At 33.7% G+C, this 27864-nt stretch overlaps 1 protein-coding gene across 2 annotated transcripts in view; it reads left to right on the top strand.

The window, feature by feature from the left end:
* LOC145296875 (E3 ubiquitin-protein ligase RNF220-like) overlaps window positions 1-27864 on the top strand; it is a 349495-nt gene that overhangs the window by 231756 nt on the left and 89875 nt on the right. For both annotated transcript variants that reach the window (XM_080143010.1, XM_080143009.1), the window contains 2 exons: window positions 10145-10187; window positions 26677-26757. In XM_080143010.1, coding sequence (XP_079999136.1) covers window positions 10145-10187; window positions 26677-26757 — 124 coding nt within the window. The remainder of the gene's footprint in view (window positions 1-10144; window positions 10188-26676; window positions 26758-27864) is intronic.

The following is a 27864-nucleotide window of genomic DNA, read 5'->3' as shown; positions in this document are numbered from 1 at the left end:
TTTAATAGCAGAGAGACAACCAATTCTTTTGCAGATAAATAAATAAATAAACCCTCAAGCCAGCGTTTTATAATAAGTTCTGTTAATAACGGTGTTCTTTGGTCGGTGACTGTCGTTCCGTCATTCTCTATGAACTGAAACCATCAGCCAGTGAGGCAATGACCCCCATTTGAGTGGGAGAAACTAACTCAATCGTCCCTGCTCCTCCCAAATTAAGGGTTGCTAGGTTTCTTCATCTCGCATTGCGTTTATAAAAGCGTTTCGTTTTACATGTGTAAGTCTGTGTTTTTTATCTTGTATTTCACGCCACACAAAATCCTTACCATTTCTTAGAGACATACAGATTGTTTGATCTGAAGAGAAACCAAGCATTTCTAGATTTGCAAGAAATTAATGCTAAAAAAGACATTTAAAAAAAAGAAAAAGAAATTAATGCTAAAAAGACATTTAAAAAAATAATGCTAAAAAGACATTAAGAAAAAAACAAAAACAGAAATAAGACAAAAAATAAATGAACATTTCAAATGAAGAAGGCTATATCCTCGCTCTTCTTGACTTCGCCATAATGGATTAATCAGTAGCTTTTTTTCTTTTTAACCCCCTCCTCCATCACCTCCGTGTGTGTGTGTGTGTGTGTGTGTGTGTGTGTGTGTGTGTGTGTGCGTGTGTTCAGATATATACATATGTGAATGCATATGAATTTACATATGCATACGTATTTTACATTGGGATATATCGTGCTGTTGACATTCATGTTTGCATTGGTAATACCATTAAACAAACGATTGTTTATTTTCAGCCCCCCACCCCGGCCCCGCAGACTAAACTATTTACTTAATATTATTACTCTTGTAAAGATGAGTGTCAACAAAAAGCAGTGTGATACATGAAATATATATATTAGTGTTGGGTCGACTAAACGGAATCGGGAATCGAAAAAAATCTGAAATTTTGGGGGTATCGGAATCAGTATCGGAATCGGAAAAATTTGTGCCTATTTTTCGATGCCAACAACGATTCTTTTAATTGGCATTTTTATTTGATTTTCTTTAAAGAAAAATATTCTACCACTAATAGTAATAGTAAAATGGTGAATATCTATTGATTTTAAATGATTAGTAAAACCAAAATCGATAGATCATCCCTCACAAGTTTATACTTATGTTTGAGAAAATATCTGCACATTTAACATGTTTTTATGGTAATTATGAAAAATAACAACTTTATAGTTAAATATGTACAGATTTATAAAGAATTGGAATCGGTAATTGTATCGGAATCAGTAATTATATCGGAACTGGGAATTTAATATGGAATCGGTAAAAATACAGGAATCATTCCATCCCTAATATATATATATATATATATATATATATATATATATATATATATATATATAAAGGTTTTTATGAGTACATAATTTTATAAAACATTTGAATAATACTGGGCGCAGTGTCATTATAATCAATTGTCGAGGTTTTTCTTATAGTTTAACCATATATCATTAAAAAAGAAAAAATCTGACAACAAAAATAAACCAACATACACTTCCAAAATATATGTAAATATTTTTTTTAATGTTTTTCTTATTAGCTATTATTAATCTTCTTCTTCTTCTTCTTCTTCTTCTTCTTCTTATTATTATTATTATTATTATTATTAGCAGCAGCAGCAGCTATTATTCAATGTTTAAAAACATAAATTAGACAAAAGGGGTGGAGTAGAAAAAAAATACTAAAATGTCTTTTGGCCGACACATTTCAAAATAAATGTCGGCAACGATGGGGGTGGGGGGTGGGGAAATCGTATAAAAACATCGTGGTGGCCATAAAGTGGGTGATCATTATACATTAAATTTTTTATAGAAAAGTGATCCCCCACTTTCTTTAAACTAACATTTTTTTCCATATCTTGGAAACTACTCATTTGCTGGAATTTTAAACGTTATTTTCGTTTTCAACATCCTCAAAAATGTCTTAATTTTCAATTTTTTTTTTTCTAGAGCGTAGAAAGTCGATTGTCTGCCCCTTGCTGATCTTATATTCCAAACATTTCCAATAGGTGTCGCTAGCAGTGTATCATTCAAAAATAAGATGGCGTTAAGTTTTTCTTCTATAAAATGTCTCATACTATTTGATTTTCTTAAATAAATAAAAAAACTACTTGATTGATTTACATGATTTTTGGAATGACATTTTCATGCAGTATGTACATTATAATTTTTTTCAGATTTTTATAGTAAAAAAGATTACTTGTGGACCATTTATAGACTTGCAACCCAACATTTCTTTCTATTTGGCAACTTTTTTTTTATGCCCGCCACCAATCACAATTTTTCTTCTCTAATAATATGAACTAAAAAAAAAAAAATCTCAACAATTGATTATAATAGCATTATTCCCAGTATTATTTTTCAAATGTTGTGTGTGTGTGTGTGTGTGTATGTGTATATATATATATATATATATATATATATATATATATATATATATATATATATATATATATATATATATATTCCTCTTATTGAATACTCCCGATACCCAACCCCCGTCTTACTAAATACCCCTCCTCCTCTGCTCTTTGGAATTATTCATAATGATCCCACTCCCCTTTCTTTTCATTACTTCTCCTCTTGAACTTTCTCATTTATAACCTTAAATGTATTTAAAAAAAACGGTGTTGTTTTCCTTGCCGTTTTCTTGTATAATGCTGTTTTTTTTTCTCTTCTGATAAAAGCATTTAGCTTTGAAATGCCATGGTATAAAGACCCCCCCCCCCAACCCCGATCATTTTCCTTTTCATTTATTGAGAATGGTGGTGACTATGTAAAAGATAATAAATTCTGGAGCACAAAAGGTTGCTTTAATGATATCACTGCACTTTTCGTAGCTCTTCAACTTTTGGAGTTAAAAAATAGGCTGCATTACTTTTGGAATGATTTTCGAATATATATATATATATATATATATATATATATATATATATATATATATATATATATATATATATATATATATATATATGATGGTTTTAATTATATTTCACTCTTTGTGTATACCAATCTTTTTTGTTCATGAGCTCAGTGTATGTTAAATATACCAACAGAACATATATAAAAGAATAACAGTATAGCTACATTCCAAGATCTAAATATTTATTTTTCTTACCAAACAGCTCTTTCTGCATATTAAAATGTCGGTACTTTTTTACAAATCCGTTTCGTTATGCAGAATCAATCGTTTATTATTATTTCAGAAAAGACCTTTTTATAATATAATTTTATAATATAATTTTATAATACATTTTTATAATATAATTTTACAAATACAAGTCCTACCTATGTAATAAATACTTTTGAGAAAATTTTTTTTTTTTCATTGAGTTCAGTATGAAAACCATTTTTTTTTTAATTAAAAAATATCACATAGCCGTAAAAAAAAAAAAAGGAGAAAAGGGACAAAATCTCAGGTATTCAAATCAACACCTACACACACACACATGCACATACACATATGAGAGGTGGGCATACGTTTTGGGAGTATGTATGAATTATATAAATGTTCTCACTTTTTAGTGGTTTGGAATTTCAAAACTCGTGAATGAAGCAAAGAGAAATAAATAAAAACGCGAAATGATGTTTGCATATTGTGTGCACAGAAGCATTGCTGCTTTAGACTCTTTCAAAAGGGCAACATTAAAAGAATTTAAAAAGAAAAAGTAATCAATGCTGAAACTTATAAATTAACAGCACCCCCCTCCCCACCCCAACCAACTACTGACTTTTCTTTCCCCTCGGTGTCATGGACTCCTAATACTCAATATGGTTCCCTCTGCTTATGTTGATGCAATTTGGGATTGATGTCTTTTCGGAATTTTATTTGATTGAATTTATAACACCCTTCTCCATTTAATAACCTCTCCTCCTTTCACTCTTGCTCACCCATCTCCCACTTTCTCTTAGTAATGGCTAAAAAATTTTTCCACATGAAAACTGCAGTTTCCCCGGAGAGAAGAGGGCTTCTTATCGTCAGATCTGTATTAACTCCCTCACGTTTTTATTTTTTTATTATTTTATTTTTTCATTTGAATACCAATTCAAACTAAGTAGAAATACATTTTTAGGTATGCAACACATTTTGTCTTGATTCGGCTCTGTTCCGATTTTGAGACGTTTTTATATCGCATTTAGGTCTCTCTTTCTTTCTGTCATATCTATCTCTCCGTGTATATATATAATAAATTCCACAGCCAAACAACGTCGCAGCCCACAAGAGCCATGACAGTCAAAGAACCGGAAGTCCAAGACTCGAGTTTCAACTCATTTGGGCTCATCAGTTAGACATGTCCGAACTCAGGATTCGAAACCCGAGCCTCTTGCATGCAAGGCAAGCACTCTACCAACTGAGCAAACGCCCTGCACACAAGAATTTCTATTAACCAACACAGATCAAGCAAACCGCGCCGAAATCCGACTATGGAATGAACCTACTTCGTCTCAACAAGGGACGTGGTCATCCAAATATATAATATAAAGCCGAACGTGTGCGTGTGTGTTTGGTCACGAATAGGCTTCTATATGGTTGACTATTGACTATTTTAAAAAACTGATTACATATAATGATATAAGATGTATCGAGGATCAGGAATGGGTATGTTTGATCTGGCAGAACGGTGGTTCATAAAAATTGTGGGGTCTGCGTTCGCGCCTGGTCCACAAAGTATGGAAATAAAAAATGAAAAAAAAAAAGCGTTTACAAGGGTTTTTGATATCGATGTACATAAGAATATTTTGATAAGTATGTTTCAACTTAAATAGGGATGGTATAATAAGAGACGAATATTGGCTGAAGAGAGCTTGATAAGGATACTTTAAACGGGCCTTATTATCGGGCTTGAAACCGACGGTACCAATGATCTGTCTCAACTAACAACTTTCTGTACACACACACACACACATATATATATATATATATATATATATATTCAGGAATAAATCGGTTATTACCTTGTATTAATGTTATCTACTAGCGGGATCTGTGGAAATTCCACAGCAGCATTTTCCATATGTAATATATTGCTGCTGGGCATTCTGTAAGTGTTCAACATGAATGGAGACCTCGTGATATCATTGTAGCCCTTTTGTTAAAACTGCAAAAGTATTTATCTAAGTAATATGGTTAATGTAGTTTCAGAATATATCTGGTTATTATGGTTTATTGCCAATATCCTTATAGGAGTCTGTGACATATTTTCATTGTATGGACGCCCGACGCGAAGGGAAACCCCACAATATCATCATACCTTCTTTAGGCAGAACAGATCCTAGCCAGCAGACCAAGAAGTTATATATTAGCTTCATGTACGGTCCAAAAGCAGCATCATATTTTTTTTTCTTACATTGCATCATCAGTGATCGAGAGATCCTATTTATTAAAAATCAGGATAGAAGGTGATAAAAGACTACGAACATTGAATTAATGTATCTATATACTAATTTAATGTTCGTAGTATGTTATCGCCTATCCTCCTTAGGGTCTCCTGGTTGAATAATTTATAATCTTGAAACCGTGACACACGTACGTTAAAGGTACTACCGTATTAATATATAAATTACAATTAAATAACACTTTGTGGCTTTTAAAAAATGCCAATAATATTGTGATATTTTAAAGGTATATATATAGTAATCATAATCTTTTGGTCCTGGATATGACCTTAAACTATATCCAGTGGTGAGGCCCCAGCTTGCGGGCTTTAGGGAGTGTGGAGCCACCCTTTAATTGCTATTGCTCCCAGGTCCACTCTGGCCCGGAGTAGTAGTACCTGTTAGGGTCCCAACTAGAAACCGATTTGAAAACAACAAATATATTCTATGAAAAAATTTTTCTTCCGAATTTTTGGATTCGGCATTAAATAACCTGAAAAGGGTTGATATGCCGTAAAACAAAAACAACCAACCATAATCTTTTTCTTTCTGAGTTTTTTATATTTGATACATTTTTTAAAACGTTACAAATTGTAATTTGAAGACTTGCTGCATATCTAATACATTTAAAGTTTTTATAGTTGTTTTTTTTTCTATGACCATTTTAATGGCCTTCTTTCTGTATCTTTCTCTTCCTCTTCTATCTGTCTCTGTCTTTCTCTTCTTTCCTCTCACTATTTCTCCCTCTCATATTTCTCTTCTTTCGCTTGATTCTCCTTTTTCCTTCACCTCTCCCTTGCTCTTCATTCCCCCCCTCACCTCTCCCTTGCTCTTCATTCCCCCCTCACCTCTCCCTTGCTCTTCCATTCCCTCTCCCCTCTCCTTTGCTCCTCCTTACCCCCTCACCTCTTTCTTGTTCCTCCTTTCCCCCCTTCCCGCCTCTCTTGTTCCTTTCCCCCTACCCGCCTCTCTTGCTCCTTCTTTTCCCTTCCTTTCTTTCTCTCTTCTCTTCCTCCCTTTGTTTTCCTCCTCCCCTCCTTTTTCTTCCTTATTGCCGTCCTTCCTTCTACCTCCATACCCCTGTCTTTCACTTTCTCCTTTTTCTATTTATATTTGATTTCTTTCTTCATGTTTCTCTTTCAAGCTCTTCTTTCCAAATTCCTTCTTTTCTCTTCCTCCCCATCTAATAATAATTGATGCTGACATGAAGAGAATAAAATTAATCGAACCTCGAAACCAGAAAGCCCCCCCCCCCGCCCTTTCCCCGTCCCAGCTATTGATTCCGTCTGTGAATATTGAAAAGATCTTTATCCAATTTTCTTTCGACCAGATTTCCAACTATTCACAATGCGTAAACTTTTCAAACGACGGGAGTAAAGGAGAGGGTGGTTGTTTCAGAAAAAAAAAAAAGAAGACTTCCAATGGCTTTCACCAATAAAAATCCATCTTCACTATTGCAAATCTCTCCTTTTCTATTATAATCATTATTAAACAAAACAAACAACAAAAATGCTTCAACACTTAGGTTAACACATACGCACATTTGTAATTTTTATTTTATGCAAATATGAGGTGCTTTGGCGGGGTTGGGCACGAATAATGACGCCAGGAAACTTGGGGGTGGGGAAGATGCTTGAAACGTCGAATGGTCTTGGAGAGGAGAGCCCCCCCCCCCTTCGTTTGCTCCTCCGTATCCCCTGGGGCATCAAGGTTCGTAATTAACACTAAATATCTCTTTGCCTTTTGGTCTTGCCTCGTTGACCTCTTCTTCCACACCGCCATACCCATCATGCAGTCATGCACCCCTTTTCTTGCCTCTCTCTCTCTCTCTCTCTCTCTCTCTCTCTCTCTCTGCCTTTTCTCATTTTAATGCTCATAAGAATTTTTTTCTGTTCGTTTTTTTTTCATTTATATATATATATATATATATATATATATATATATATATATATATATATATATATATATATATATATATATGAGAGAGAGAGAGAAAGAAGCGACATTGCATTATAAGAAGCTCTGTCTGTCGGTTGATAACATTTCGGTTTAAAATGGCACTGGATGCATCTTACTTTAGATGCATCCAAGAATTTCTCACAGGATCTGTCTGTCCATCCGTTTGTCATGCTTACGTTTTAAATAGCATTTTCGTCGGTTTGTCATGCTTAAGTTTGAAATAGCATTTTATTTGGGCCCTTGCACATGAATTTGAAATCGCAGTTTCCTTGGTCTGTCATACTTAAGTTAGTTTAAAATAGCATTTTCATCAGTCTGTCATGCTTTAGTTTGAAATAGTATTTCCTTTGGTCTGTCACGCATAAGTTTGAAATCGTATTTTTGTAGTCTGTTACGTTTAACTTTGAAATAACGTTTTTTCTTTTATTGTTTTTTTGGTCTGTCACGTTTAAGTTTGAATTAATATGTTCATGGCTTAACACACAGATTTAACAACCCCATCTTAAAAAAATTGTTTCCTACTCATTTCGTTTGCACCCGTTTTATCGCGATTCTAGATTATTATCGTTATTTCGGGGGGGGGGGCCTTTGTTGTTAAGAATTTAAATATTTTTGTTTCATTTTGTCTGACTTAACATCCTTTCACAGTATTAATAACTCCCTTATTTATCTATGCGTTTCTTGTAGCCATCCAATCTTTCAAACATGAACTTTATTATTTCATTTTTTTTTTTTCCGGTCGCCGTTGATAACTCTTTCTATTGATTTCTTTTACGTTTCAATACCCCCCCCCTTTTTTTTTTTTTTTACAAATGCCCCCCCCCCTTCAATTGTCTATTTTTTTCCACTTTTTTTCACGTCTCTTATTCTGACCCCCTTTTCTCCCTCCCCCCGCCTTATCTTCTTTATCCTTCTCACCCACACCCCGTCCCAATCTTTCCTCTCTTTCCTTTTCACCTTCTCATCCTTCTCTTTCTCTTCCTCGTTGTTAACTGAAACTCTGTCGAATTCGCAATCAAGTTTTGCAATTTTCATTTCCTATATCCAAAAATTATGGAATATGTATTCTAGTTTTAACGTTACCATTTAAGAGGTTACCCCCCCCCCCAAAAAAAAAATCATAACATCTTTCAAAAAAAAAAAATATTAACAGTTAAAACTAATGCTATATTTATTTTTATACTCATTCTGGGACTAGTATTCTATTATATATATATAGTGGAGATGGTAATCAATAAAAACTGAAGAAAGTGCTCAATACTGTTGTAGAGCAAATATGCGTTTTATTTTTTATTACCGTGTCTTTCTGTTAAGTTAGATTATTGTTTCGGCTACACGGCCGTTTTTTTGGCCGTCTGTAGCGTCCTCAGATTTTTACAGAAATGTTCGCTATTTTGGGGTGGAAGAGTGAATGAGGTGAGGGGGGGTGCGAGGAAGGCGGAAGAGGAAGAGAGGAACAAGGAGGGAAAGTGGGGGGGGGCGTTTGGTATGTCGATAATGTTTTGGGGTTTAAGGGACTTGTGGGGGAGGGTCTGGGAAGTTATATATATATAAGTGGGGTTGTGATTCCAACGAGAGCAAATGTATATTTAAAAGAGTGAAGTTGCCAACATTTGTGAATTTGTGAGACTTTTCTTATTTAAAAAGATTTTAAAATATTTCCATGACGCGTTTCAATCTTTTATTAGCTCTTTTCAGATGATTTTTTTTTAGTTAAAGTTTTTTTTAAAAGTTAAACGTATTTTAGTTAAAAGTTTTTTTAAAAGTTAAACGTATTTTAGTTAAAAGTTTGCTTCTTGGTGAGAGGTTTATGGAATTTTCTTTTGTATTTTATATAAAAGATTGAAACGCGTTATGGTGCGTTAAAATCTTTTAAAATAATAAAAGTCTCAAAAATCCACAGATGTTGGCAACTTCACTCTTTTAAACAAAGCTTCTTTCTTAGAACTGCACGCCTGTGGAATTGTCTTCCGTTTTCCTGCTTTCCAGCTGACTACAATATGGTTGTTTTCAAGTCTAACGTAAACAAGTTCTTGATGAGCCGTTCCACTTGTTAACAAATTTACCGAATTTCCATTACTAACGATTACTATATTGTCCAATTTCTACCGTACACTTTTTAACCCTTATCCTCGAGTGGCCTCTTGGCCTTGATAAATGGTGATGCCTATATGTGGGTATATATATATATATATATATATATATATTTTTTTTTTAATCCCAGGCATTCCAAACAAACTATATTTGCAGTATACATATTTCAAGTTAAGTGTGTGTAAAATACTATTGGCTACAGACAACCTGGGTGGTGAATTGAGAAGCAAGATATTTGTTCACATTATATTCAAATTGCTGCACATTTGTACTGTCTAAAAATGTGGAGAAAATTCCAAAGGCATTTTAAAAAACCTTAATTGAAAAAGTAAAAAAATAAATAAATAAAAAAAAAATATTTTGGATTTTAGGTAGCGGATCACTTTTGCATATAAATTTAATGTAAAAACGATCAGAAACTTCTAGACTCCCAGGTATTGGATGAATATTACTACCTGAATTAAACAAAGAATTCTATGCAGACTGAAGACGTTTCCATGAATATTGTCCAAGTTCACCAAATTTTTTAAGGGGGGGAGGATGGGGGGTATTGAGTCAATAAAAGTGAATGCTTCTTTTCATAAGTAAAATATTTAACAGATTATTTTCTTGTTTCTTTTTTTTTTTTATATGCTAATAATGTCTATTTCTATTTGTTTGTAGGGGTGGACGCAAGTCTCGAGATAATGCACCACAAGGAAAAAAGGTAAGCACATCTTTTTTTTATTTTTAAAAATTTTATTTTTTCAGTATTATTGGAGTGCTACTAATTCTCCAAAAATTAAAAATGAGATTCTACTATGGAAGCCGCCTGAAAAAATATGCAGTAATATATATATATATATATATATATATATATATATATATATATATCTACGCGTGTACGTAGATTACTGTTTTAAAAAATAATAAAATAAATAAAAAATGTTAAATACGTCCAAATTAAAAAGGGCGACTTTCTAAGTAAAAAAAAAAAAAAAAAAAAAAATGAGCTCCTAGGCGGCGCCAATATTAACCGTAGTTATCGCTTGAAAAATAACAACAATAACTAAATCTCTCTCTCTCTCTCTCTCTCTCTCTCTCTCTATATATATATATATATATATATATATATATATATATATATATATATATGAGTTGGGACAATTAATTGGAATCAAGAATCTAAAATATCAGAACTAAGGGCTATCAGTATTGGTATCGGAAAAAATTGTGTCTATTTTCCGATGCTCAAAAGATTCTTTTTATTGTTTTTATTTTTTTTTTTACATTAAAATTTACCACCATGTTGCTAGTAATAATAAAATAATAACTATTTATTCATTTTGGACTACGAGTAAAGCTAAAACCTGTTGGTCAAACTCGTAAGTGCACTTTCTACATTTGTGAAAATATATGCCCATATCACAGTTGTTGCAGTATACTCCCCCTTCCCCACACTTTCTTCCCCAAAAATACTCTATATTTAGAAATTTTAAAATAATCAGAATCGGTAATTGTGTATTGGAATCGGGAAAATAAATGAATCATCCCATTACTAATATATGAAAGGAGTTGTTTTTTTTTAAGCTATGCCAATGCAGTTTTGTAAAAGTTGAGTATCAGACACATAAACAGATTAATATCAATATTGAAAGATTTCAATAATTTTCAATCATAAAGTATTTATTTACTGTCATAATGTGTCACACGAGGATGGTAACTTTACAATTGAATGTACCAAGCACTTTATCCGTTACGCCAAGATGAAAACATCAATTTAAAGGATCCAAATAATATAAATAATTAATCCTCATCTCAAAAATTCAGAAACGTAATATCTGTCATTACTGTTGAATCATAGTAGTCAGGTCATAGGCCGATGTGATGGAAGTATGTCACATTGATCATAAAAAATATCTTATAGATGTTTTAAGGTTGGTTATTAGTGATTATTAACTACGTTTCACTATGAGTTTCAGTTTTAAATCCACTCTACCAGTAATCCAGACATTTTTGTGAAAACAAGTGAAGCATGCACAGTGAGTGAGTGAGTGCACAGTGAACGAGGCATAAAAAAATGACTAAGTTCAGCATTTGTCCCCCCCCCCCAACCCACTCCACCCCCAGCCCCAAAAGTCCCCATGGGATTCCAAATCTTGGTGAAAATGAACAAACAGTGCAGTTTAAAGCCTTGACATATGTAAATTTGAGTTTTGCACCATGCAAAAAAACGAAATGACTAAGTCCATCACTTGTGTCCCCTGTTCCCCCCCATTTAGCCCCAAAAGTCACCAAGGCCTTAACATATTTAAATTTGAGTTCGGCACCATACAAAACTGCTAAATAGACATACACAGAAAATTTTGGAAAAATATGATAAAATGGTCGCAAAAATGGAGTGTTTTTATTAGCCCTAAAAGAGCCCCGGGAGGGCACACCCAATAGTTATCGCAAAATATAGACAAACAAAATTGTATAGAAATCAGTTAGTTACAACTTTTCAGAAAGTTGTATAAAAATCCAAGGCATCATTTTTTTTTTAATAAACACAAAAATATCAATTTTAGCCATTTTAACCTGAAAAGCACCCCTAGGGGAGCAACCGGAGCTTTCCCGGAAAATCCGTTTGCACCCCTAGGGGGGCAACCGGAGTTTTCCCGGAAAATCTGTTCTGTTACTTTTTCACTCATATCATGTTTAATGTTTGTGCAGAATTTTAAAAAATTCCATGGCATAGTTATTGAAAAAAGTGCGGACAGACGAATGGATGAACGGACGAGGATGAATTTACAGGTTCACCCTCCTTTTGTCGGGGGATCAAAAAACTAAAATGAACCATTTTGATTAGGTTTTATAATACATGCAAAATCTTTTATATATGCGTTTCTCCATCCTGTCTTCACTCTCTACTTATGACTGAATCTCTGCTTTGTGCATCAAGCATAGCTTGCATTAATATCTTTTTGGGTAAGCATACCTGAAAATGATTCGTAAAAAAAAAAACTTAATTCTATCATAAAATCTTTTTTCTTTTTTTTAAAATCTACTTGTCTGAAATTGAATTATAATAGTTACACGACTATGTTTGTCGATTTAATATTTTGTTTTGTTAAATTTATTTTATTTCATAATAAAAAACACTTTAACAATAAATGCCACACAAAAACAACCCCCCTCTGCCAAGTGGCACACAACAAAACCCAAAACCTGTCATGTCCGATCTTCAGGTGTCATTCTTATCGACAGCCGGTTATGTTTTTACCTCCCTTTGTTCTCTTTTCTTTCTTTTTCACTCCTATTGGCCCAACATTGTTACCCGTAATTCAATACAGAAGAAATCATAAAAACAAAATGATGTACAAGCTATAGAAAACAATCCCGCTGGCAGTTTTATGAGTTTTACCTTTTCCAGTCAGTCCATCTCAAACTTCATCCACCCAAAACCCTGGCAAGGATTTTGTATCAAATGTTTTTAGTGACAAATATTGTTGACCACAGATTCCTTGGATGCATTCAGTTTCAAGATTTCCAGCCAAATTAGTGGCTGTATTTTTGTTTTTTTGTTTTGTTTTATTTATTTACTTTGGTTTTGACGGTTGCCCACTCAGACTTTCTTTTGGTGTCTGTTGTCATCTATAATTTGTAAGGAATTTCAAACTGGACCATTTCTTTATTGACTTCAAGCATTGAAATTCTGTATCTCTTTGGGTGGTCACATTTCTTCTAGAATATAAATTAGATAAGCTGATAAAATCTTTCTCTTTTTCTGAATGATGAAAGTGAACAGTTTCATTTGAAACAGACATTACCCTTCCCCCTACTCAGTGGAGAAATGGGTTAGGGGAAAGTCTCATGGAATAAAAAAGTACACCTGGTAGACACTCTTTTATTCTTGGTAGCAGATCCTGCCTGCTTTGTAGCAAGATAAAGATAGGTTTGCTATTGTTTTTTTTTTTTTTGTAGTCATGCAGAAGAGTTAAAAAAAAAATTGGATATTCTAAAAATCTGCGTGGATCAAGCTGCTTTCATATTGTTACTAGCTGGATGTGCGGCGTTGCCCGGTTGTACAGCACTTGAACATGACATTTTAATTCATGCAGATTGCATATATATTATTATAGAATCAATCCTCTGTTAAATATTATATATTACTAGCAAAAATACCCGTCGTTGACTGGGTTCAAAAACAGCCTACAGAAAATGGACTCTGATTTATGAAAGTATGATAGGTTATGAAAAGGAAGGATTGTAAATTTGGGTTGAATTTGGGGGTATCAAAACCAAAGCAAAATATGGTGAAAGTAAAAATAAAATAGATAAACACCATAATTTATTATACCACACCTGTTCACACTGAAACACTTATCACAATATTCTGTGGATCTATATTAAAAAACCTTGTTAAACTTTGTCACATATTTCTATGGAGGTCAGGTACGAACGAACACCCCATAATTTTATTATACCATATTTCTTCAAACTGAAACATAATTATCAAAGTATATTTACGCAGATAGATATGAAAAGTCTTTATTAAAGTTTGTGCCTATTTCCATTCTATGGAGGCCAGGTGCGAACGCAGACACCACAATTTTATTATACCATCCCTATTTAAGTTAAAACATACTTAGTACATCTATATCAAAAACACTTGTAAACGTTTTTTTTTTTGTAATTTTTAAATTTTTCATTTCCATACTTTGTGGACCAGGCACGAACGCAGACCCCACAATTTTAGTGAACCACCGTTCTGCCAGATCAAACATACTCATTCCTGTGTATTGATACATCTTTTATCATTATATGTGATCAGTTTTTTAAAATAGTCAACATATAGGAGCCTATTCGTGACCACACACACACACACACACACACACACACACACACCCCCTTTATATTATAGATGAGAAATAATTTGCCCAGTGGACTAATTTACAAAAAAAATTATAATGTCGTTCGTCAAATTCCGTCTGTGTTTGTTTATAATATCATATCAGCTGATATTTGGGCTTGACAATCTTAAAAATAGTCATTCTTCTCTTATAAATAAAAAATAATTTTTACCAGGGAATATTTTACATTACATCGGTAAGGTTACACCAGTGTAACATAAAATATTCCCCAGTAAAACATTTTTTTTATTTGTAAGAAAAGAAAGACTGTTTTTAGATTGGATTTTTTCAATTTATTGGATTGATTTCTTACAAAACATATCTATGAACACTACTAGACATATAAATTAGCTTTGTGTGAAATTTGCAAAAGATAGGCTCAACTGTTTGGGAACCTATGAGTAGAGGTAAAGATCATAGTGACAACAAAGCCAAAAAAAATAACAGAATGGCAATGATTATTCGTATCAGGAGGTGATGATTTTATAACGTGAGGAAACAGTAACAAATACAATGAAAATTAAAGTCGACTTTATCGATCTATATGCATCAAAACTATATTGTTTTTTCGGAAAAATATTTTAACATTTTGGTCAATGTTAATGAGATTTTGTTTGGATAATGGCAAATAAGTACTTTTTTTTTTTTTTTTTAGTCCTCCGACAAAAGGAGGGTGGACCTGTAAATTCATCCTTGTCCGTTTGTTCGTTTGTCTGTCTGCACTTTTGTCAATAACTACGCCTTGGAATTTTTTGAAATTTTGCACAAACATTAAACATGACATGAGTATAAAAGTAACGGAACAGATTTTCCGAGAAAACCATGGTTCCCCCCCACCTCACCCCACCCCTAGGGTTGCCCTTTGGGTTATAATGGCTAAAATTGACACTTTTGTGCTTATTAAAAGAAATTAATGCCTTAGATTTTTATAAAACTTTCTGAAAAATTGTAACTAACTGATTTCTATACAATTTTGTTTGTCTATACTTCGCAATAACTTCTGGGTGTGCCCCAGTCCATTTTTGGGACTGTTTTACCATATTTGTCCAAAATTTTCTGTATATGTCTATTTAGCAGTTTTGCATGGTGCTGAACTCAAATTGAAATATGTTAAGGCCTTGGAGACTTTTGGGGCTAAATGGTGGGAGGGAGGGTAAGGGGACACAAATGATGGACTTAGTCATTTCTTTTTTTGCATGGTGCAGAACTCAAATTTACATATGTTAAGGCCTAAAACTGCACCGTTTGTTCATTTTCACCAAAATTTGATGTCCCCTGGGGAAGTTTGGGGCTAAATGGTGTGGGGGGGGGGACAAATTCTGAACTTAGTCGTTTTTTTTATGCCTCGTTTACTGTGTACTCACGGGGGACCATACATGCTTCACTTTCTTTTCTTTTTTTTTTTTTGTATTTTCATGAAACAAACAAAATCAACAGCCTTTTTAAAAGTGAGTCCAAAACACCGGCCAGTATAATATTAATATTTTTTCTTTTATGAACCCTTTTATGCAAATGTTTCTCAACTCTTTTGGAACCAACGTATTCGCCATTTTTGTTTTTAGTTTGTGATGTCAATACTCACCAATTTCAAAATTCAAATCAACTGGAACATTTTACAAAAAAGAAAAAAAATCATTAAATTTCCTTCGCATTTTTAAATGTATTTATTTTTAAGAATCTTTTTTTTTCATACTTTTATAAGATGAAAATAAAATCGAGAAGTAATTTCGTATATTTAAAGTTTATATATATATATATATATATATATATTTGTATATATTTGTATAACTTGTTTTACTTAGAATTTTTCAGTCAAGCATTTTATATAAAAAGAACGGACATTCTTAAGGATTGGATGCGTCCATTATATGTATGTATTTAGTAATGGAAATGCAATTTTCAACTCAAACTGATCCTGAATATGACCTTAAACTATATCCAATAGTGAGGCCCCAGCTTGCAGGCTTTGGGGAATGTAGAACCACCCTTTAATTGCCATTGCTCTCAGGTCCACTCTGACCCGGAGTGATAGTACCTGTTAGGGTCCCAACTATCGGTTAAATAGAAACCGACTAGAAAAACCCCCAAATATATTCTATTAAAAAAATTTTCTTAAAAATCACTGGATTCGGAATTAAATAATCTGAAAAGGGTTGATATGTCGTAAAACAAAACCAACCAATCAACCAATCAATTCAAACACGATAGTCAAATAGAAATGTTATTTCTAACTTTAGCATGACAGAACAAGGAAAATATTTTCAACATAAATTATTTTGACTACAAGCAAAACGTTCTGATGCTACACAGTCTAGTTTGTTTTCGTTTAGTGATTAGAAACCCACCTAGTCTGAAACAATTTTTACTTTTGTTCCAATCCTGAGTGCCCCGTTTTAGGGAGCTGAATTTTCCCCCCACATTAAAACCTGACTTTTTGTCTAACTCTGCCCATGTGGTGGAGTCGGGAAAGTAAATAGGAATAGAAAATAAATTTCTGAATTTTTTAGATAAGGATTGGTTATCCATATTATTTAAATTTATCGGACTATATTCTCATCTTGAGTGTCATTTTCATAACGTTACGTCCGCAGTGATGTGTGGTGCTGGTGCAGTGGTTAGAGTGCTTGGAAAAATCAATTGTAAAAGTGACCTGCTTCTGAAGGTTAATGGTTCAATCCTCAGTATTGCAACTGAAAAATACAGTTGTAAATGACCTAAGATAAATGACTCATGGCTGACAGAACAAGAGCATGCTACCCTCAGGAAGTAATTTCCGTTAGAAATTCTGTCCAAATTCCTGAGTTCGACAAGACAGACCTGAAGAAGGTCGGAGGTTACATCGACCGAAACGTTGTGAAAAATGACACTGAAGATGAGAACAGTAGTCCGATGAATCCAAATAATAGAAAATTTAGTTTCAGATTTAAGCATGACAGACCAATGCTAGTTTAAATGCATCTAAAATAAGAACAATTCAATCAATTTGTTATGGTTAATTTAAAAAAATTTTTTTCAAACTTGATCATAATAAACCGACAGACAGAGCTGATTATAAAGGTGCCTGGTTGCATCTGAAAATATTGAAGTTTGACTTTATTAAAAAATTTTTTTTTATTCTTTAAACTTAATTATTTCACAGGATTACTTTCAGCTTGAACTATCAAAGATTCCTTTTAAGGGCATTCAATATTAGCCAATATTCTTTAAGAAAGGAAAAAATACATTTCATTATATTTATATATATATATATATATATATATATATATATATATATATATATATATATATATATATATATATATATATACTAAATTATTTTATTTTTAATAAGAAAAAAAAACAATTTTACTTTAAGAATGACTTCAATGCGTTAAACGTTTATATATTATTTATCTCTTCATTTTCATAGAGAATAGACCCTAAAAAATCTAAGAATGATCAACTCTAAAATTCATTAAATTGAACAGCGATTCTCCTTCCAAGTAAATCTTTATTATTTATTAGCTCCAACTATCTGATGTTGCCCGGGAGTCTTTTTAATTTCATTTTTGTTTCGCCCGTTTTCATTCTTTTTGAATCTCATGAATACTTTTAAGTTTATTTCTTTCTTTATTTTGTAAACTCTTAAATACATGAAAACAAGTGCAACATCGATTTTTACTTTTTTTTTTTTTTTTTTTTTTTTTTTTTTAGATTATATCGTACTTTGTTTAGATTTAATCGTAGTTATGGTTTCACGGGAAAATTCGAGTGGCAGCCGTAGTCGTTATTGTAAACACCAGTCTCCTTTCATCAAAGAAAACGTCTACGTTTTTTTTTAGTAATCCTTGATGGTTTAGAGATATGCTGGATGTGTAATTAGTGGGTTAGCGATGTGTTGAGTAATTATGAAGGTGGAATCAGACGGTCTGGCAGTATACGGCACAAGCACGTTGACACACTGGTTCTCGTTAGATCACCGAAGTTAAGCAACATTGAGCCAGGCCAGTACTAGATGGGTGACCATTTGAGAAGGCTAGGCACTGTATGTACTTTCTGGCCAACACCCTCACCCCCCGAAAAAAGAACTCTTCGCTATAAAAGCATCTACAAAGTGTTAGATGGCCTATGCCCCTCCAGGGGCTCAAGACTATGGATGGATGGATGGTCTGGCAAAGCAGTTAATTCAGTACTCTGTGGCATAAAATTGATGTTAGTTGTGCTTTGTATTAATTGAAAACAAAATGCATTGTGCCATGTAACACACACAACATTGTTTCGTTAATTAATTTTCGTAATTTAATTTGAAAATTAAAATAAATTTCCTTAATTTGATTCAAAATAATAAATTTTGGCATTTAAATTCGAATGCCAAATGGAAGCAAAAATCTATCATTACGGACCGTATCTTGATGAAACATGGTAGGCATTCGTGGGTTGTGGGGGGGGGGGTAGCGAAAAGCTTTGGATTAAAGGTGCTGGACTATTGTTGTTGCTTCTGCAATTAACAGCCACAAAACGACCAGCTTAGTGTGCAAAAATAGGTAAATATACTGAAAGTTCCTTCAATAGCTCATTTATCCTTGGGATTATTTGGATAAAATTTAGATGTAAACAAAATTTAATATTTTTTTTTATAAATGTACAGTTTTTTCTCTTGTGACATTAAGTGGGTTTTTTTTTTTTTGTTTTGTTTTTCAGATTAGGTTACTATTTTTGATACGGGGACGATGTTATTTTTTAATGTTGGTATATTTTTTTAATGTTGGTGTTTTTTTTTAATGGGGGTGTTTTTTTTAATGTGAGTATGTTTTTTAATGTTGATACGTTTTTAATTTTAGTGTCTTTTTTATTCTGGGTGTTTTTTTTTTTATGTAGGTGTTGTTTTTTTTTTAAATGTAGGTGTTTTTTTTTTAAATGTAGGTAATTTTTAAAGTTCTTTTTTTTTTTACTTAATCCACATGATATTGTACACATAAAAACAGTTCCATCTAAAAAAACAAAAAAAAGGATCACTCATCAACATGGTGGACTTATAGAGTTTCAAGTTGTCTTTCACAAAAAAATTAAAATTTTAAACTTTAGTGCATGAAATTTTTATTCTGTTATCAAAGTCAGGTTCCATCTATTTTTACACGACCCAAATAAGAGTTTGTTTTGTTGATTTATTTGTTTGTTTGTGTTATTCCGTCGGTTATCAACACAGCTGAGCTGGAGCTCCACTTCCTACAGAGGTCCAGTTCACTAGACGATTGAGGTTGGGGCTAGGGTAGCCTGATGTTGGTGGCTGGTCAGGTATCTTTTCCAGCCAGATATCCAATTGTTTCTTGAAAGTATCGAGGGACACTCTCCTTATGTTTCTTATTGTGGCTGGAATAGAGTTGAATGTTTTTGTACCACTGTAGGTGAAGCTGTGGTGGATGAGGGACTGGATCCTCTGTGTAGTCCCAGGTGTGGTTTTTATATAGCAGAGCCTTCCTTACCGCTGATGGGTTCTTTCTACTTGTGTTATGTTTGGGACCCTTCCCTCTAAGATTTTCCATATGTTAATGATAATATATCATTCTCTTTGACATTGTAGTGAATACAGTTGCAGCTCCTTCAGCCTCCCCCAGTAATTCATTTGGTTTACTCCACCTATTTTGCTCGTGAATGTTTTCTAGAGTGCTTCTATTTTGCAGATTTCTACTACTTTTTGTGGAAACCCCAGCTGACAGGACTCCAGTTTTGGGAGGATAAGTGTGAGCATGCACTCCCTATTCCTACTTCTGAAGGTTCTCAGTATCAATCTTGTTAGTTGTTTTGCAACCGCTGTGATGCTGCCAATATGTTGTGTGATGGTGACATCTTTGCTCATATAAACCCTAGATCCTTCACTACTTCCTTTGATGTGATTTCTTGTTGCTCGCGCCAGTATTCAAATGCTTCCTTGAGATGGTCTTTATTACCGTCTCGGAGTAGTTCAAATTTGTTTCCGTTTAGAGCCATATTGTTGTCATTAGCCTATTTTATAATTTTTTTGAGGTCTTCTTGTAAAAGCCTTGAGTTATGTGTTGTGGAGATCTTTTTCATGATTCGTGTGTCGTCAGCGAAAGATGTTGCTATGGCGTGTTCCAGGACTCTATCTGTCAGTAACCATTATAAGAAATAATAGAGAACCTAATACTGAACCTTGTGGTATGCCGCTTATGACCTTACTTTCCTCTGATAAACTTCCTCGGATGTTTACTTTTTGTGTCCTGTCCAAGAGGAAGCTGTATATCCATGTCCTGAGTTTTCCACAAATTCTGAGTGAGTGAATTTTATGTACGAGTATCTGATGTCTACTTTGTCAAAAGTTTTTGGAAATCTATATCGATTATATCTATGTGATCTCCATCTTGAATATCATGTAGAATTTGTCTCTAATGCATCGTTACTTTCATGGAAAGTGTTCGACTGAGCTTAAGTCTATGGTCCCCCCTCACCAAACTTTCACAAGAAACACTCATCTAGCAGAAAACACTATCACTAATTTCCCCCACTCTTTTTCTGTGCCTAAACCTAAACGTAGATTCCATGAACAAAGCTTCTTTCTTAGAATTGCACGCCTGTGGAATTGTCTTCCGTTTTCCTGCTTTCCGGCTGACTACAATATGGTTGTGTTCAAGTCTAACATAAATAAGTTCTTGATGAGCCGTTCCATATAAGTTATCAAATTTACCGAATTTTCATTACTAATGATTACTATATTGTCCAATTTCTACTGTACACTCTTTAACCCTTATCCTTGAGTGGCCTCTTGGCCTTGATAACGTGGTGATTCCTGTGTTAAAAAAAAAGAATGTTCTCATAGTGAGATAGTAACTATGGCAAACAGGAGTGGCCTTGTCGAAATCCATGTTGTCCTTTGTTGAAAGTTCCTTTGTTTTCCGGAAAGTCTACCATCTTATGTTGTACTGTTCTTTTGGAAATCTTTATTAGATGTGATGTCAACACTATTGGTCTATAACTTTTTAATATTCCTCTATTACCTCCTTTATGTATTGGCATAACCATACCATACTTTAGAGCTTCAAGTACATATCCTTCTTGTAGAGATTTATTCCCGAGCAGTTGTGGTGAGAGGGATAGCTGTTGTTTGCAATTTTTCAGGAATTGCACATGAAAACCATCGGGTCCCACTGCGGAGTTAGGTGAGATTTTGTCAATGGCTGAGATTATGCCAGTCTTTATAAACTCTACACTTGAGAGTTGATCTGTTATTTCTAATACAGTATTAAATAACTGTATGTGGTTGTTGACTCATTTCTTCCATAGGTAGACTGAATACGCTTTCATATTGTTGCTTGAGCATCTCCGCCATTTTGCTTGGGTTACTTTCTAGTTCCCCAGTAGTTGTCCTAAGTGATCTCATGGTTGGGGTGTTATGTTTCTTCTTGACATATGCATAGAAGAATTTGTTATTTGTTTTGATGTTGGATTTGACTTTTAACTCATCTTTTAATCTTCATGTGATTTGATTCAAGTTTAAGTTTTATTGATTCAAGTTCTTTTTCCAGTTTGTGTTTGTTGTTGGTAAAAGTGTCCTTTTTTAGTTTGAATTTAGTTTTTGCTTCTTTTTTTATAAGGATTCTTCTGTCTCTGGGGATTGCTCTTATTTTCTTGGCTTTTGCAGAACTGGTTGGTATGTATTATGGCATCGGTGATCCAATGAGAACTGATGTTTCACACCGATGTACTTAGACTTATATAATACTAGTAAGGTTGGCCAGGTTTTATCGTTATTTCCATGGCAAGTGATCGTCTGAGCTCCCCCCCCCCGCCAATCTTTCACAAAAAACACCTAACTAGCTGAAACCACTGTCAATAATTTTCCCCACTCTTTATCCGTGCCTAAATCAAAACGTAGATTCCATGAACAAAGCTTCTTTCTCAGAACTGCACGGCTGTGGAACTCTCTGCCGCTTGCCTGCCCCCCCCCGAATTCAACTTGGATGTCTTCAAGTCCAACACAAACAAATTCCTGATGAACCGCCCCCTTAAGTAATGACACCTTATCAAATCCCCAATACTAACTATTACTACGATACTATCCCACTGATTAGTGTACACACAATAATCCTTATACCAAGTGGCTCCTGGGCCTTGATAAGTGGTGACCCCCCCGCCCCCATGTAAAAAAAAAAAAAGAAAAGGTTCCTAATTTCTGTACAGAATAAAAATAAGCCATTTGCTTAATATTGTAATATGAAACGTTTTAACTTTATTTTGAAACAAAATCAGAGTAAAATTATCCCCCTCCCCCTTCAGATGAAATTTGAACTCACAAACTTTGTCTCTCTTTGTACAGAGTATTAAGTGAATGATCTACAAGAGCGAGTATGAAAATGGTGACACTATTAAATAATAAAATGAGAGAAAGGAAGCTAAAACACAAATCAAGATTCCCTTTCCCTCGTTTTTACTGGTGAATATAAAAGAAAAAAGAATATGTTATTAAATTAGTACTCAGTGATTTGGGTAGCAGTATTAAGACTTTTGATTGAGGCTAAGAACTTCTGTGTCTTCCTTTAGTTATGACTTATAAAAAATGAAATATTGATGAGGATTAAATAAAAAAAAAAAATCGACGAATCAATTGAAAATAAAATTTAAATTTTTAGCAACATGGACAAATATATTAGGTTGGTGCAAAAATAATGTTTTTTTATCATTCATATATATATATATATATATATATATATATATATATATATATATATATATATATATATATATATATATATATAAAACGCCTCTATTTTTGCACCAACCTAATAAATTGATTTCAAAAAGCAAAACCAGATTTTCTTATGTAATTTGTCATAAGAATAGCTGAGGAGTATCAATTTTATAAGATATTAACATGTTTTATTTTAGTGAGAAAATTGAGCATTGTTAATCTCTCCACATCAACTTTAGGAGGAAGAAATATGTGTTTTTTTTATTTCCTTTTCTTTTTTTTCTTGTTCTCCTTTTTTTTTTTTTTTTTTTTTTTTTGAAATTCAGCCACTATCTCAAACATTCCAACCGAGTGATCTTTTTAAGATTCTAACCGTCTAAGTGTAATTGTTTGTATCTCTCTTGCGTTTGGTTCACCGGGTAAGTAATTTTTAACATTCTTATTTTATTTATTTATTTTTTCCATGAGTCCGGTTGCTCTTTTTTAATCAGTGGAATGATGAGAAATCTTCCTAAGATTCCAGTTTCTTTTCATGTTGTATATTAAGAGCTTGAAACATGAATCAGCAAATCATTGCATCTCAAATATTGATACATAATTTTCACACGTGTTATGATTTGCATTTGCGGGGGGTGGGGTAGGGGGGTGAATAAAAAAGTTATTCAAATATTTGCTGTTTCACTTTGTCATTTTATTTTCAAATGAGCTACACGGCTGCCTCCACCCTCTTGCGGTGGGTCCATCGTCCTATAATCAGACAAATCTGCATAACGTTCCATGTGTGATATACGCGTGAGTACCTATTATCACAGCATTATGTCACATGCTGTAGTCTTAGGTTTGTAAGGAAACGCGTAATGTCGATGATGTGTGCGCGCGTGTGTGTCTGTGTGTGTGTCTGTGTGTGTGTGTGTGTGTGATCAGTCAAGCTTCAAATCACATTTCAATAAAGAATCTCCTCCTTCTTCCTTGAACCCTTACTTACTCAGGTGAGAATAATAAGGTTCACCTGAAGCCTCCCCCCCCCTCACCCCAATAAATGTTCTACCTTCATGGACAAAAAAGACTTGCATACCTCTACATCACCTGAAAGAACTGCATGGTGTGTAAGTGGTGTTTATTTTTTATTTATTTTATTTTTTTATTTTTTGTGTGTGTTTGTTTGTTTGTTTGTTTTGAGGAGGAGGAGGAGGAGGGGTGATATTTAGGTGGGACATCCCCACCCTAGCTGTTTCTTGCAGGACTTTTGCTTGATTAGTGCAGAGATTTTTTTTTTTTTTTTTTTGCTCAACTTTACTCTTTCTTCCTACCTGACGACAATCCGCCTCGGTCCGTTCTTCCTGAGCGGCACCTTTTTTTTTTTTTTCTCAGTTTCTTCAAACTTTTCTTTTCTTCTTCGTTTCTTTCATCTAATAGAAATAATGCGGTTTGTTATTGATCATCCAAGGTGGAGACCTGAACGAGAGAAAAAGAGTTTTCTCCTTTTTTCTTATATATATATATATATATATATATATATATATATATATATATATATATATATATATATATATATATATATATATATAATCTGTAGAAATATATTTTCTTATAATATAATCCTTATTTAAGAAGTAATTACAGAGCAATATAGAGAATAAATGACAAAAAACTATATTCCAAAATTCATGATATTGTCCATCTTATAATTTATTCCTTTAATTCAGTTGACTTTTACAATTCTTGACAGTATCTGTTTCGTTACGAACCAGTTCTTAAAGGGGCTGACATAATTATTACTATAATTATTTTTAGTACCTGCAGACACTAGTGTTTCATCCTTCGGGGAATCATAAGTGCAAGGAGTCACGATTACCGCCAGTCAGGAGATTCAAACCTGGCCGCAGAGCTATCTTTGACTCCATTAACAAGGAACAAATCGCACGGCTAACGTTAACTGTGAGAAATACAGTTGAAATTAGCATGTATATAAAGTGTAAATGTCAAGACGATCGAGAGTGATCTCAAGATTATAACATCATGAGACATATATGCATCTCAATCTGTACTATTATATAAAAAGAACTAAAAGAACTTTGTGAGTTCATTCCTTATGGACTCAGAAACAGTATACTGTGGTGAGTCCCCTGCAATCAATTTGATTTAAAAAAAAAATGTTCGATTTCACCAATTACGATGACAATAAAAGTAAAAGGGTGAAAATTTGTTGATGTTTATTCAATCCTTGGCAACATCGGGTCTCCCTGCTATTATATATATATATGTGTGTGTATATATATATATATATATATATATATATATATATATATATATATATATATATATATAGAGACAAAGAGAGAGAGATGTGTATACACACATATGTACACAAATATATATATATTAATGTGACGATTCCAATATTTTTCTCTGATTCCAATGTAATTACCGATACTGTTATAAATTACCAATTCTGTATGTGTGTCTGGAACGGTCTCTACCAAACTACTCTCAATTTTTGATCTACAGACTTGAAATTTGATATATAGGAGATTTGGATATTTAAAACAAATTTGATTTGGTGTTTAGCTGATGAAAATATCTACTAAGGGGGTCAAAATAAATAAAAATTGGAATTTGGCAGGCCTAAGTCGACTTTAACTGCTCCTCTATGCATTGCAAATATACATTTATATGTAAAACTGAGTTAAATTTTAAAGTTTTGATATCCATCTGTCATATGGTAGTGGATACCACTGGACAGCTAGATGTTTTGATTTCAGTCCTAGCTGAGGGCACCCAAGTCATATATATATATATATATATATATATATATATATACAACTTTTGAAACCATTACTATGTATTGAGTACAATATAATAATCGATAAAGAATGGAGTATTGTTGCCACATCTGGCCAGGAGCTGCTAGAAAGGACTTATCCTGCCTTGATAGAGTTCAAAATAGACTTCGTAGCCTATTAGGGGATGTGCTTTTCTCTTCCTTACAACCTCTTTCTCACAGAAGAGATGTTGCAAGCCTGTGTCTACTTTATCATTATTTTCATGGAAAGTGCTTGTCTGAACTCCAATCTATCGTCCCCAAACTTTCACGAGAAACACTCGTCTAGCTGAAAATACTATCAGTAATTTTCCCCGCTCTTTATTCGTGCCTAAACCTAAACGTACATTCCATGAACAAAACTTCTTTCGTGGAACTGTCTTCCATTTGCCTACTTTCCAGCTGATTACAATATGGTTGTCTTCAAGTCCAACGTAAACAAGTTCTTGATGAGCCGTTCCTCTTAAGTAACCCAATTCACCAAATTAACTCTACTAACGATTCCTACGATATTGTCCCATTGACTACTGTACACTCTTTGACCCTTAACCTCGAGTGGCTTCTGGGCCTTGATAAGAAGTGGTGACTCCTATTTAAAAAAAAAAGTATTAGTTCTATAATAATAAATACAAAATCTGCATAAATCAAAATATCACATTTAAGCATATTCTGCGACTGGACAACTCGGCGTGTTAATTCTATTACACTTATTTCAGTGGACTCTTAGTATGTATTATCAATGGTTGATTGATTCTATGAAACTATTTCTAAAATATCTTTTATTAAATCCTAATTTCTGTTTTGGTTTTCGTTGTAGACTGTGCTTGGACCGAATCCATCAATCCGTAAAGGAAGGGAATCTCCAACCATCGAAGCTGCATCACACCAGAGATATGAAGTAAGCTTTTCTTTATCTTTTTGTTTTGGCTACCTGGATCTGCATACGGAACTGTTTGAAACATGCACATTAAACATGCACATACATCTGTATGCACGTGTGTAAAACCAGTCAAAAGCTTTTAATTGTTCTACACCATGGAAGTGCAATAAAGTGCTAAGATAAGCCACATTTATTAGTTATAATGATAGGCTAAGGCAGTTTGATGTTTGTATGTATGTTACCATTCTCCACTAACCTTTTTATAAAGATTGGATAGCCCGATCACCAGAGATGCGATGTAAAAGAAATATTCTTCAAAATTTTATCATGTTGCTGATGTGTCAAATAAAAAACTTGAATTGTTAGGCATTGGGTATGTTGGGATCGTTAGGCGTTGGGTATTTTGAGATCGTTAGGCGTTGGGTATGTTGGGATCGTTAGGCGTTGGGTATGTTGGGATCGTTAGGCGTTGGGTATGTTGGGATCGTTAGGCGTTGGGTATGTTGGGATCGTTAGGCGTTGGGTATGTTGGGATCGTTAGGCGTTGGGTATGTTGGGATCGTTAGGCGTTGGGTATGTTGGGATCGTTAGGCGTTGGGTATGTTGGGATCGTTAGGCGTTGGGTATGTTGGGATCGTTAGGCGTTGGGTATGTTGGGATCGTTAGGCGTTGGATCCCATGTTGGGATCGTTAGGCGTTGGATCCCATGTTGGGATCGTTAGGCGTTGGATCCCATGTTGGGATCGTTAGGCGTTGGATCCCATGTTGGGATCGTTAGGAGTTGGATCCCATGTTGGGATCGTTAGGAGTTGGATCCCATGTTGGGATCGTTAGGAGTTGGATCCCATGTTGGGATCGTTAGGAGTTGGATCCCATGTTGGGATCGTTAGGAGTTGGATCCCATGTTGGGATCGTTAGGAGTTGGATCCCATGTTGCAATCATTGGTTTATTGATCTATATATTTAGTATATACAAGATTGTTAGCATATATTTATGATATACAAGATTGTTAACATATATTTATGATATACAAGATTGTTAACATATATTTATGATATACAAGATTGTTAACATATATTTATGATATACAAGATTGTTAACATATATTTAGTATATACAAGATT

The sequence above is a fragment of the Euprymna scolopes genome, chromosome 17 (genome assembly GCF_053919585.1).
Source record: "Euprymna scolopes isolate OS-2025 chromosome 17, ASM5391958v1, whole genome shotgun sequence".
Classification (NCBI taxonomy): domain Eukaryota; kingdom Metazoa; phylum Mollusca; class Cephalopoda; order Sepiida; family Sepiolidae; genus Euprymna; species Euprymna scolopes.
Note: the sequence above shows the minus strand (reverse complement) of the source record. Positions and strands in the feature narration are given on the sequence as shown.